At 37.3% G+C, this 13,297-nt stretch overlaps 3 protein-coding genes across 9 annotated transcripts in view; 1 reads left to right on the forward strand and 2 right to left on the reverse strand.

The window, feature by feature from the left end:
• LOC111870268 overlaps nt 1-2,363 on the reverse strand; it is a 6,574-nt gene extending 4,211 nt beyond the window's left edge. Inside the window, exons 1-3 of one of the 5 annotated variants that reach the window (XM_033753749.1) lie at nt 1,859-1,973; nt 880-1,361; nt 140-218 (exon numbers count right to left, since the gene is read on the reverse strand). In XM_033753749.1, coding sequence (XP_033609640.1) covers nt 140-218; nt 880-903 — 103 coding nt within the window. In that variant the 5' untranslated portion in view covers nt 904-1,361; nt 1,859-1,973. Of the gene's footprint in view, nt 1-139; nt 219-818; nt 1,362-1,417; nt 1,456-1,522; nt 1,567-1,858; nt 1,974-2,306 lie in introns of those variants that run through there. The other 4 variants (XM_023862395.2, XM_033753750.1, XM_033753752.1 and 1 more) reach the window with 4 other exon arrangements.
• A 20-nt stretch (nt 2,364-2,383) lies between these two features.
• LOC111870285 (zinc finger CCHC-type and RNA-binding motif-containing protein 1) lies at nt 2,384-7,654 on the forward strand. Of its 2 annotated transcripts, none has more exons than XM_023862430.2 (5): nt 2,384-2,470; nt 3,622-3,733; nt 4,978-5,199; nt 5,436-5,591; nt 7,152-7,654. In XM_023862430.2, exons 2-5 carry the CDS (start codon nt 3,632-3,634, stop codon nt 7,290-7,292), a joined length of 621 nt encoding a protein of 206 aa, XP_023718198.1. In that variant the 5' UTR covers nt 2,384-2,470; nt 3,622-3,631; the 3' UTR covers nt 7,293-7,654. The 2 variants fall into 2 exon arrangements, with proteins under 2 accessions (XP_023718198.1, XP_023718197.1); XM_023862429.2 differs by having other exon boundaries at nt 2,415-2,680.
• A 10-nt stretch (nt 7,655-7,664) lies between these two features.
• The window catches only part of LOC111870284 (neurofibromin), a 101,910-nt gene continuing 96,277 nt past the window's right edge, over nt 7,665-13,297 (reverse strand). Inside the window, exon 56 of one of the 2 annotated variants that reach the window (XM_033753748.1) lies at nt 7,665-8,697. The gene's annotated coding sequence lies outside the window, so the exon portion shown is untranslated. Of the gene's footprint in view, nt 8,698-12,769; nt 12,932-13,297 lie in introns of those variants that run through there. The other variant, XM_023862423.2, reaches the window with a different exon arrangement.

Below are 13,297 nucleotides of genomic sequence, written 5' to 3' on the forward strand. Positions count from 1 at the left end.
ATGTATAAGGGGTGGGCCTTCTCAGCCCTTGCACCGCGACCTACAGTGGTCTACTGTGCTTATTAAATCCAATACAGTATCAGTGTCTCTTAATTTGAATAGGCCAATGTTGTACATAAGGAATCTGCAAATGACTCACCAATCTCAACTTCATTCCAAGCTCCACGTTTGCCTTCTTCCCGACGTTTCTTCTCTTCAATCATTTCTCTCTCAAAATCCTGTAATGTAAATTTTGTATGAGATTAGCCAGATGCAAATGAGCAAAAAAATAACCAGTTCCGAATTAAATTGTGATAGACTGAAATGTGAATCCAAATTTGCTCTTACTGAAATCTGAACTGCTTACCCACCAACAACTGTACAAAATATTTTCAGTGAATGCATCCTGTTATGTATCATATATTATTTCTTACTGAAAACAGTCATAACACAACAATCAATAATATGTGTAAGTAGCTCTAGGAGATACTTTTGCTACATGTTTTGGCCTTCAAAAGGCCATCATCTGGCAAATACATTAAACTTTTCGTTATTGAATTGCATGTCAAATATAGGATACAGTGCTAAACTTCCATGTATATACAGTGGTATAAAATGATATGAGTGAATATAAAATATAAATTACAATAAAAATTGAAGCCTTAAATAACCAGTTACATAGTCAAAAGTATAGTTCAAAGTTGTACATGTGATGGTATTTGGAAGTTGGCAGTTGTAATCATAATGTAGGTAATGTTTATATGGACACATTATATACACAATGGCTGATGTGGTGAGTAGTTTTGTTATAACTAGTTTACTGTGGGCAGTGTGCCTACCTATCATTAATTATTAGATCACTCTTTGACAGAAATGTTGATCATAAAAAAAACATCTTTCCTTGTTACTGGATGTCTTCGGCATCTGCCATACGTCCGGGCTTCGGTTCCTTTTTGCTCTAATTCGTTGTCACTTTTCCTGTCTAACGTGTTCTCATTGTGTTGTATTTGTCGGCTGGTTGAGATTATTTAGTAGCTCACAGCGGTTTGCAATGATAGGTATTGGAACAGCATAGTTTACTTCTGGCTTACTGTCTCCTTTCCAACGCAATCAGGACACATGAACCCATTTCCCTTTTTTAGTTCCAATTGTGTCGAATTCTCGTTGTGATGCAAGTAACATTCATCTGTACTTATGGTTCGATTGGGGGTGTTTTATCTTTTCTTGTAGCAGCTCAATAATTTTTTGTGCTGATCTGAGTTCTATTAAGGTATTTTGTAGTTATATTTCAAATTTATCACTAGCACACGTTACTTCACTTGTTTTACTACTATTATCGATGAAAACTGGAGTCTCATCAGCAGGGCCCGGATTTTGACGACCTGAAAATATTTAAAAAATGACCTATAAAATGACCGAAAAAATCCAGAAGAATTACCTAAAATATGACCCAAAAATGTAATATGCAGGGCCCGGATTTTGATGACCTGAAAATATTTAAAAAGTGAACTATAAAATGACCGAAAAAATCCAGAAAAATTACCTAAAGGAGAAAGAGAAATAACACTTCGCTTCCATATTATTCACATTTCAGAACACATATGAAGAAAAATTCCCTAAAATGGCCAAAAATGACAAGAAATACCCTTAAAAGTCCCAAAATTTACCAAGAAATTACCCCCAAAATGAAAAAATGACCTGAAACCTAAAAATGTAAAAAAATTACGAATATACCTATAAAATTTACATATCTGTAACCAGCAGCTCATATCCGAGATTTATATATTTAAGAGCATCGCATAGGATACAAGGAAAAAAGGATGACATGTCATCAAAATCCGGGCCCTGCTCATCAGCAGCGACAACTTTACGAAACAACCATATTGGATATGCCGAGGGAGCACCAAGGTAGCCAAGGAAACCGGCAATTGCAACAAACTAACTCCGTGTGCATTGCCTAGGCATTTTTTTATAATAATTTTTTCTACAATAAAAAATCCCTACGTCCGTTAATTTCGGTTTTCTAGACCGGAGGCAACTGCAATTTACAGAGCTCTTATCTGCCTGAGTTGAACACACGTTACTGGATGGAGCAGATAAAAATTCAGGAAACGGCAACGCATCTCGCCGAACGACTGAGCTAGTCCACTTCCAGACAACGGAGCATGCCAGCCTACTCCTCATTATTGCCTAGCCGCGTGGTTTCCTAGGGCGTGGGCACACCAAGGATACTGGAAACTGCAATGCAACCGCAGTTTCTAAAAAAATGTCACCGATTTAAAGCAGCCAACTGGTTTCCAGATTTGGTGAACATGGAGGAAACTTACGTTTGATTAGTTGCTCACACCATCTTAGGTGGTCCCTATCGTCGCTAGCATCGCGACGATCGCGACGTCTCGGATGAAGTATTCGGCAGTTCGGCAGTTTCTAGTCAGAAGACCAATGCTGAATGGGGCTATGTTCATCCAGCGGCCGAAGGAAGTTTTCGGTGGTATTAATTACAGATATCTGGTTATGATGGCTTTGAAGTTCATGAAAAAGGCTGTTTTCTGTAAATACTCCTTTTGATGATCGTAGAAGCGGCAACCATGAGTGGCGGATTGGCCCCTAGTAAAAGTACAGTTTATGTTTCCAACCTGCCGTTCTCTCTTACAAATAATGATTTGCACAAAATATTTGAAAAGTATGGAAGGGTTATCAAGTAAGTATTTACAAGAGAACCGAACTTTATAATATAATGTTTGTTAAAATGTTTTCGGTTTGTAGTCGGTGAATTGAGGTTATGATGATATTGGCGTGGTGCAATCCGTCACTGACTCCACCAATTCCCATATGGCCTAGGCTGGGGCAGCCAACAGCTTACATAGTGCATAAGTGCAGCATGCAAATACAACACTGATCAGCAAGATCTAATTGAGACAGAAAATCTCTAAAATCTTGGAGACAAAGTCCACAGATACAGCTGATCCCATAAGTAGATGTCATTGTATTCCGGTGCCATGAAAACTTCAAATTATAGAAGTGTTCAGATTTATTTCTTGTTAGTCCCAAACGGCATACCCCAGAATGTCTCGCATGACTGACTTCTATATTATGTTCAAATTCAGACTACCACTAATGGTGACAGCTAGGTTCTCCTTTTGTAATCTCCTCAGAATCATTTTGTACCAGTGGGGCAGTTATGTTCATATTCAATTCATAAATTACATGACACAAGTACCACCCTGTTCTTATGAAAATTCTTTCATAATAAATGTGCTGTTCAGTCCATTAGCTAAATCCCTCAGGTGTGGTAATTCTGCTAAAAGGAGTGCTTAGATTATCAGTTAAAGCAGCTATTCTGTGGAATGGTCCTTGGGAAGCAAATAGTCATTCATCTGGCAAAGAAATTCCTTACCTATTGTAGAACTGTTTTATCATGTTCACAAGAGCCTGCTGGTGGTTCCTGTTCTGAGCAATATTCAAATTATCTTGCAGGATTAAGTTATAGGATATAAACTGGACTGGTTCAGGGTGCCCATTGGCATGGTTTAATTGTAGCAGTTCTAAATGAACTTGTGTTTCTGTTTTAGATATTTTTAAGGAAAATGTTTAGACAGAAATAATTTTTTACATTAATGTTGTAACTTATATCGTTTGCAGGGTTACAATCATGAAAGATAAAGTAACACGGAAAAGTAAGGGTGTCGCATTTGTACTATTCCTGAAACGAGAGGATGCACAGACATGTGCGAAAGCCATAAATGGACGAGAGGTAGCTACCCATTTGTATTCATAAGTAAAGCATTGGTGATAAAGAAACCTAGAAGACATTTATCAAATTATTTGTTACTGTTTTGGCTGTTGAATGGGTAGCAAGAATAGCTCAGTTAGTATAGTGATTAGACCATGGACTGGATGACTGAGGAAATGGAGTTCAATTTCCTGCAGGGGCAAGATATTTTTCCCTGCTCTGTAGCAACCAGACCAGCTCCCTGGCCCACCCAACTTCCTGTTCAGTGGTTTTCAGGGTTAAAGCAGTGACCAATCACCCCCATCTAATACAGAGACTAAATATGCATAAAGCTATACTTTAGTTCCACCAGATTTCTTCATTGCTTCATGCTTAATTAAGCACTGTTGAGTAGTAAAGGCATCATGGTCATGTCTGTATGCTGAAACAAATATATAAATACAATTATTGTTACCTCACATTTTATATGAATATATATGTGGGGAAATCCTTTAAGGCAGTTCCAACAGAGAATACCATTTCAGTACCGTGATATTAAGAGATAACAGGATTCATGCCTTCAGTAAAATCATACTCTTACCATCTAACAGTGGTCAAAAGAGACATAGAAATAAGTTCATTGTGTTTGTTATGGCAGAACATGTATAATGTCACTGACCATGTAATTGTCCTAAAAAAGTAGAGGTGACAGCTACAAACAACTATTCCAAAGACACATGACATATGCCAACCTAAGATGCATGTAGCAGTCAGAGTTAAATAGCAGGCCCAAAAACCTTATTACCTCCATACTATAACATTTTTGTTTGATCCTAGGATTTTTATGTGATAATTTTGTGTATTATGCATATGAGATTTGAGGTTCTTACCTAAGTGGATATGAACATTACTGTCATCAGAACCCTCAGTCACTTGTGTCTTTGGAAGTTTTACAGCAGAATATTGGAGCCCAGGTTTATTGAAGAAAATTGATTTCACCTAAAATATATGAGCACATGATCCCAGTATACCTGTTGTAGGATTCACTTTACTACTTCATTGCTACAAGTTCATGAAACTTATCATATCCCTTTTTCATGTAAAAATTTTTAACATGATTCAAGATGAAGAAAGCAGTCTTCTGGGATTTGGCACCATGTATATGTGGTGTTAACTGACGTTAACGTTAACGTCGGTTAACACCACATATACACGGTGCCAAATCCCAGAAGACTGCTTTCTTCATAGTCACCGCCGTGAAAGCCTCAAATCTTACATGATTCCAGATGTTCGGACGTACACTCAGAAGCAATCTGGCTATTGATAATGGGAGAAGTGCGGAGTTTATACGTCGCAAATCCTATCCCGATAAATCACGATGCTATGAATGTGGTGAAGATGGCCACTTGAGCTATAAATGTCCAAAGAATGCACTAGGTGAAAGAGACCCTCCTCCTAAGAAGGATAAAAGGAGGAAGAAGGAAAATTCTAAAGCTGAAAAAAATCAGGTATGCAGTTTCCTCCATCTTTCCAGAACATTTGAGTTTTGAATGTATAAGACTTCATTTCCAGACATTTCCATTACTGCTTGTAATCTTGGTACAACAAAGCCTCGTGCTTGTCCTTGCTGTGCTGCTACTTTGCTACTTCTACTACTAGTCTGAGTAGCAGCAGAGCAACAGAAGAATTCCCAGCCAAAAGTTCTCAAGATTTTCTGTAGCAAAATGTGTTATTTCCAACTCAGTTGCAGGATGAAGATTTTGGGAGTTCAGATGATGACTGCTGGTTGCCAAGCAATCACAGCAGATATAAAAAGAAGAGAGCAATCAGAGAGGAAGAGGAACCAGATGAAGAAGTAGAACCTGACATGGAAACCCTCAGTGCAGTAATAAAACTGGAGGTAGAGAACTACTGTTGTGTGCTTTGATGTAAAGTGCATGAAATTTACTTGTAATGGAGAGATCACACCTCTCCATTTCCTTATATCATCTCCAGAAGTATGAATAAATTTCAGTATTACTTGGTATGCAGGGTTCACATGAGTTGTCACAGGCAACCTGACGTTTCTTGTTATCAATCAGTTAATTTATGTGAGGCTTAGTCAATGATTGCCTTTTAAAAATAATTTATATGATGTAAAGTATATATCCCACCGAGTGATTCATTTGATACTATTTTTGTATGGTAAATACTGTATATAGCAAAAGAAAATAAGAAAAATATTTTATGACTGTGGAGTACTGCTTTCCAGCAACGGATTTGTATCTGCAGTAAGTGAGCATCAAGGCCAATTAGGTATATAAAGTCACAAAGGACTCCGCTTTGAGTATACTGTTCGCATCTTTGTAAGATACAATTCAGAAATAATACAGAATTTTGGTAATACCTTTGTGCAAACTTTCCATGCTTTCTTAATATAGTTCTGGCTTAAAGGTAATCTTGAGAATGTGTTTTTCTCCAAAAAAGATAATTTTTCTTTTTCTAGTGGATGTTCAAGTGTACATTTTGAGTTACTAAATTGAACATGTAACGTTTCTTATGTTACATAGTACAATTCCTATCACAACATAAGGAATCTCACCAACCATATGAAATATTACTTACTTACTTACTCACTCATGGAGCTGAGCCCTTCTGGAGGAGCCGCCAATTCTGCAGCTACTCAAGAATTTCCCAACATTTTATGGAACCCGAAGGTTCATTACTGTGTTCACAAGAGCCCTCCAATGGTCCCTATCCTGAGCCAGATCTATTCAATCCATACCATCCCATCCTATCTCTCTAAGATCCATTCTAATATTGTCCACCCACCTATGCCTTGGTCATCCCTGTGGTCTCTTTCCTTTTGGTTTTCCCACCAATATCCTATATGCATTCCTCGTCTCCCCCATTCGTGGTATGTGACCTGCCCACCTCATCCTCCTTGACTTGATCATTCTAATTATACTTTGAGAAGAGTACAAGTTATGAAGCTCCTCATTATATATGAATTATTATCACAGCTGAAATATATGGGTCATTATACTTGTTTGTATGACCATAAACTGAAGCCTTTGAAACACTTCTGTTGAAACCTAGGCATTTGGGAGGGAAAAGAATAGAACCGAATTGTAACAGTCACTTCATGCTGCAAGACTGAAAATATTGTAATCCATAAGAATTTTTAGAGCTACTTAGTCAGTCTGGCAGCATATAGATTGCTGGAGGATTGCAGATTGTTGTACCTACCTGGACTTGTAAGGCTGCCAGCTGCTGGGGTGGTGGACTAAGGTCAAAACTTTGGGCTGCTCAGTCGCGGGTTTCAGCACAGGTCGAAGCTTCTAGCTGCAGGCTACTAAGATTGACCCTAGACACTTCAGTATAGGTCATGGTTATAGGCTGGAGCATGCACTGTATGACACCACATTAAAATTAACTTTTAGACTATCCATGTATTAAGAATATTCTTTTACCCATTTAGCAAGAGCAGGTGGAGTTGGACCAGTACCGGTACAAAGTTGCAACAGGGGACTATGAAGACCCAGATGCCACAACCACAGAGCCCAAAAAACGAATCCGACCAAGCAGCTATTTTAGTGATGAAGAGGATGTTAGTGATTGACTGTGATGTGTGGAAATATGTCAAGACTCGTAACATTTTGTAACATATTATGATGAAATGTAAATATGATATATGTAAGAGATTTATTTCACAATTTATTTATTATGGATCAGAATCTAAAGTGAACTAGAAGGGGTAGACGCAACATGTTTGGGAAGTTTCCTATGACAGATGCAGGAAGTACTCCTGGCTATAAATTTTGTCTGCTAAGAAAGTTAAGTGAGAAGTTAAATGTTTATCATTATAACTTTGTACATTCCTGATGCTCATAAGTGTTCTTTCTTATCTGTTAAAAAAAAAAGAACTCTGTGGCCTGTAGTCCACAAGCGAACTATACTGACCGAGCGACAGCCATCTGTTGGCGAAGTTAGTGCCAACTTTAGCAGATAGAGGGTGTCGCGTGGTCAGTGCAATGGATCCCCAAAGCCATTAATCTTGGTTTTCTTATCTGTTTCACAAATGTTTAAAATCTTAATGAATAAGACTGAGTGGAATGTTTAAATGAGTTGGATGAAAGTTTACTGAACCACTTACTCCAAACTTGAGTTCACATTTCCTCCCCTATAATTTATATTCAAAATTTTAATTGGATTGCTGAAAATTATTGGACGTTATGTGAGATATCTGCACAAGACAGGAAGTCACTACTACAAATACACACCTACACCATACAAATGCAATTCTGTGTTTTAGAGGAACATAATTTGTTCTTCAGAAATGTATAAGCAATATTAATGTGCCTGCCTTGATTCCATTTTTGCCCTTTCAGAGTATGTGAGACCACATCAATATGACACACACTAATTGACAGATTTTCATGAGAATTGGTAATGAACATCTTGCCATTTGGTTATTTCTTATCTTGCCCCTTTTCCAATTTCCTGTCAATAACCATCATTCACATTTGTAGGTGGGAAACCAATACACATCACTAAATGTAATGTCCTAAGTTTTGTATGGTGACTATACCAAACATTTGGGGCGCAGGTAACTAATAAATCATTGTCACTTGACCAGCAAAACGGTGTACTGTGGCATGTTACAAACATGTCTACAGATCAAATGATTTCTGGATCAGAAATCAGAGAATGAATTAGACAGATGCAAATATCAGAACTAATTGGAACACAAAGCTTGTGATAAGTTTAGCAAATTAAGTCATTAGCTAAGCAACAGAAACCTTTGACTTCACATAAACTACACTGTCTCTCTACTTGTTTCTAGATTACTATTATTGTAGTCATTGTTTTTACTGTTACTGGTCCTAGTTCCACTGCTGATCCTACTGCTGTTTCTGCTACCACCAACACCAGTCACTGGATCTGTCTCCAAACTAATGTCATTAAATGTGATGGAAGATGTGTACTACACTTTAATGTGAATCCTTCTGAGGCTTTGTCTCTATCTGAAAGCAAATAAATATCCATAGAGTATTAACAAATAAATGTGGGATACAACATAAAATCATGGCATGAGGCAAGTTTCGAAGAGTTCAAGTTCAAAAAATTAAGAACATAGATACTCATCAATTTATGCAACAGCTATGTTCCAAAGAAAAGTCACAGAGGGTGAAATCATAAATTGAATGTAATATTCCCTGCTCCCCTTACATTCGTACACTGTCATTCCCATGATACTCCATTTTCCCTTCCTGCCTCTCTGAATCAGCTGGCAGGGAATTTGTTGAGTGCTGCTAATTGAGAGCAGTCTAAATTAGTTGAGCACATTAAGATTAAATTGCACTGTATGAAATGCATATATAATGTGGAGTACCTGTACAAACATACATTATGCACAGACAACAACAGCGCTGCTTTCAGAGTATCAGAAACTTATATGTAATGAATGACCAAATTGCTACGTGTAAAGTCAAACTGCACTGGCTAGCAATTTAAAACTTTTAAACTTGAAAATAAGTTTATACTAACACGACAAAAACTGTAATCATTGATTTCATTTACTCCAAATGTAATGACTAGGCTTTCTTGAACCATGTCACAGCATTGCTTCCACATCAGATGTAATGATTATATCACCCATACTCAGTTCTGTGAGCATCTGTGAACACTGGGTCTATAACAATGTCAGGTTGCATTAAGGTTGCAAAGGCTTTAACAGCCACATCATGCACCCAGCAATTTTACTATATATAACAGTAAATATATTAAAAACAAACCCAAGAGCCAATGATTTTTTATTTCCTTGCATGTACATAATGCAATTTACACGAACAGACAGCAACATTAAGGATGCTAACTTGAAACATGATACATATATACATATACATTATAACTGGGATCAGCATAAACTGTCTTACAACATACCATACACAAGAAATGTAGAACAGAGCAGGCTGGAAGGAAGGGATAATACTATAAAATTAGTTTTACTGTTTGAACTAATCAGATCTTCACTTATAATACATACAGTATTCTGTGCATTAAATGTTGCAGGTACTTCATCAAAATATCAACTAGTAGATGCATAAATCTGTATATTTATGTGGGGAGAACCACAGGTGTACTGAAAGAAGCAACTATAAACTTCAGTAAAGCACCGAAGAAAACAGGACTTACAATCAATCGGGGGGGGGGGCTAAATGCATGGAAGTAACAAAAATGTCATCGAATTCAAGAATGCTTAAAGACAGATGACTAGAAATTTGAAAGGGTGAGAGAATTAAAATATCTTGGGTCTACTCTAACAAAAGATAACTTCACTATTGAAATAAAACAGAACCGTAATGGCTGGTTATGGCCTAAAGAAACAATTTAGTTTATGATATTTAGGGAGACACACAAAATGTGCTCTATGTAAGATGCTTGTAAGGCCTATACTTACCTATGGAAGTGAAAGCAGGCCTTAAAAAGGAAAGATGAAAATATGCTCTGGCCTGTAGTCCGCAAGTGAACTATACTGACCAAGCGACCGCCGCTTATCGGCGAAGTTAGTGCCAACTTTAGTGGATAGAGAGTGTCACGTGGTCAGCGTAACGGATCCCCACGGCCATTAATCTCGGTTTTCTATACCGAAGCCGCTATTTCCTTGAAATAGCACATCAATTATCCTCACAAGGCTGAGTGGACCCCTTTCCAGACCCACTACTTCTCAGAAAATCTGGCTGGAAATCGACCCCAGGACCTCTGCATCTGTAACCAGGAACTCTGACCACTAGACCACAGAGGCGGTCTTTGAAAGAAGAATACTGAGAAGAATTTATGGCTCAATTAAGGAAAGTGGTTTATTGTAGATCAAGATATAACCATGAACTTATAAAATTATATATTGGACCAGAACCCTTATAGGAAGTTACTTGACACAAACCAAAGGCTTCTCAATGAGTAGGCAGACCTACTATCAGGTGGCTTGATTCAGTTGGCAAATTGGAGATGAAAGTTGCAGGATCAGGACCAATGGTGAGCAATCATAAAAGTGGCCAAGGTTCATCACAGACTGTAGTGCCCACAGAAGAAGAAAAAGAATATACTTATGTGTGTGTGTCGCTATAACAGAAAGTTCTCAGTTGCACACCACTGCTGATAAATGTATGCAACTCATATTCAGCATCCCTGTGTCCATCCCCATATGGCTGGCATATGTTTATCAGTGTATATTTTACAAAATATATGATATCTAACATTTCAGTAAACGATGAATGTTTTCAATTAGTATCATTATATGTATTTCAAGACTGTAGTAGAACAATGACATATACAGAGGATATCAGCATTATTTTTATGGAGAATGGATAAAAAAATAATTGTGCTTTAAAAAGAGCAAAGTGCTGAATGAGCAGTCAGTATACTTCTGTGCTAAACATGGAGCCTTGGAAATGGTATTATAGATAATCAGCATTTTCAGACATGTGGCTCATAACTTCTCTACCAAATGCCCAAGGTTAAAATTTCAAACATGACCCAGGGTTTAGCATTTTTGTGGTATATATCAAAATAGATATGGCTTTTTTTTTTAATTTGATTTGTTTCATTCTGGTCCGTCACACTAACAATTACAAATATGAATTACTCCATCCAATGTGACCTGTAAGTTTATTACTACATGAGAAACTTAACACCTTTACATCTTTGATGTTTGCCCTCTGAAGATTGTCCGCAGAGACCGAAACATGTAAGGGTGTTAAGTTTCTCATGTAGTAATAAACTTACAGGTCACATTGGACGGAGTAATTCATATTTGTAGATATGGCTTTGACAACATGGCATCAAAAGGAACAAACGAGCAAGAAAACCCACAATATCAGAATATCAGATGTGTTAAGAAATTTGTCTGCATAATCTGCCTCTTGGGCATAACCAAATTGCAGGGATAATCTAAGGAATTTTTATGTGGGTCTAAATACAAAATATAAAGCATATTTTGGCGGACACCTTCAGTACCGGTATTATAAATAAAACTGACTTTATCTAATTTTGGAATTAGAGAAACCAGAAACATACCTATACATATGGGACTATGTACTTTACCCTCTGCACCTGCACCATGAACACTACAGCAAGGGATGAAATAATACATTCTAATCATTACCACTAAAATATTTCACTAAGAAATTTGAGCAAGATAAAACACATATATAAGGGGCATGCATTAGCATAATTGGTTGAGGCACTATGCTACAAGGCGGAAGGTCGCGGCTTCAAATCCCGATGTCATTGGATTTTTTCAATTGACCTAATCCTCCCAGCCACAATATGGCCCTGGGGTCAACTCAGCCTCTAACAGAAATGAGTATCAGGAATATTCTTGGGGGTAAAGGGCAGCCGGCACATAGGGCTGACAACCTTGCCGCCATCTATGAGCCGATTGTCTAGAAAATGTGGGACCCTTAACATCTCACAACCCTATGGGCCTCCACAGCCTGTTACAGGGATACCTTTACTTTTTACTTTTTTAAAACATATATATAATCACAATGGGGGGTATAATAAAACTCATGGTATAATGAGGGCCTACTGTCAACAAAGAATATAAATTTATTTAAACCCACATATAAGTCAATTTCTAAGAAGGTAAGATGCTTAAGCAGTAACACTTCGGACTTAAATTTTGGAGATCTCTAGTTTGAATCTCAGCCAGGACACCAACTATCCTGACAGGTTTATCAGGACTTCCTCAATCCCTCCAGGTAAATACCAGGATATCTCAAAATTAGCCCACGATTTTCTCCTTCCACATCCTTTCCAGCTTGTTACTAACTAATCATTCTATCATTTGATGCTATATAGTCTGAGATACTGACAGCATTTTTATATAAACCATAAATAAATAAAATAAACACATGCACACACACGTATGTTTGTGTATACAATTGTGCTTGAGAGTTCTAATAGGCCAGTATGAATTGAAACAATATCCAAATGTAAATGTTTATAAACTTTTCTTCAATAATGTTGTATTTTTGCGTCCTGTTGCACTGATTCTTGTCCATGATATGTATGTATTGACCGTCTTCTAGTGCACACAATCTCACATGTAGTGAAGTGACATGTGAGATTGTGTGCACTAGAAGACGGTCAATACATACATATCATGGACTTTTCTTCAAGACCAAATTATTTCGTTTTACACTGGTCTCAGATTTCCTAAAAATCTTCAGAAGTCTCAAAGTGGGAAGGACAGTCCTGTAAAATACAATAAAAGAAAAGCTACTCAGCAACAGACGGACTCCAATGGGATCAAATGTTGTAAAAATTCAAGTGAAAAATAAATGTTCCAATAACTATGAGAGGGCTAATGTAAAGCTTCTATATCAAACTGCATCCAGATCCGCCAAGTGCTTGGAGAAATAACAGTTGTAAATTGACACATTCATCCTTCATTTTAAAGCCTATGCATGCTAAATTCATAATAAAACAAAATCGCATAATTTTATCGAAGCAACTATAGCTCTTAATTAAGCAAGCCATTTAACAATTCCACTTCTTTTATCATGTTGTGGTTAAGGTGCTATGCTACAAGCCGGAAGGTCACGGGTTCAAGTCCTGATG

This window comes from Cryptotermes secundus, unplaced genomic scaffold (assembly GCF_002891405.2).
Source record: "Cryptotermes secundus unplaced genomic scaffold, Csec_1.0 scaffold94, whole genome shotgun sequence".
NCBI classification, from domain to species: Eukaryota; Metazoa; Arthropoda; class Insecta; order Blattodea; family Kalotermitidae; genus Cryptotermes; species Cryptotermes secundus.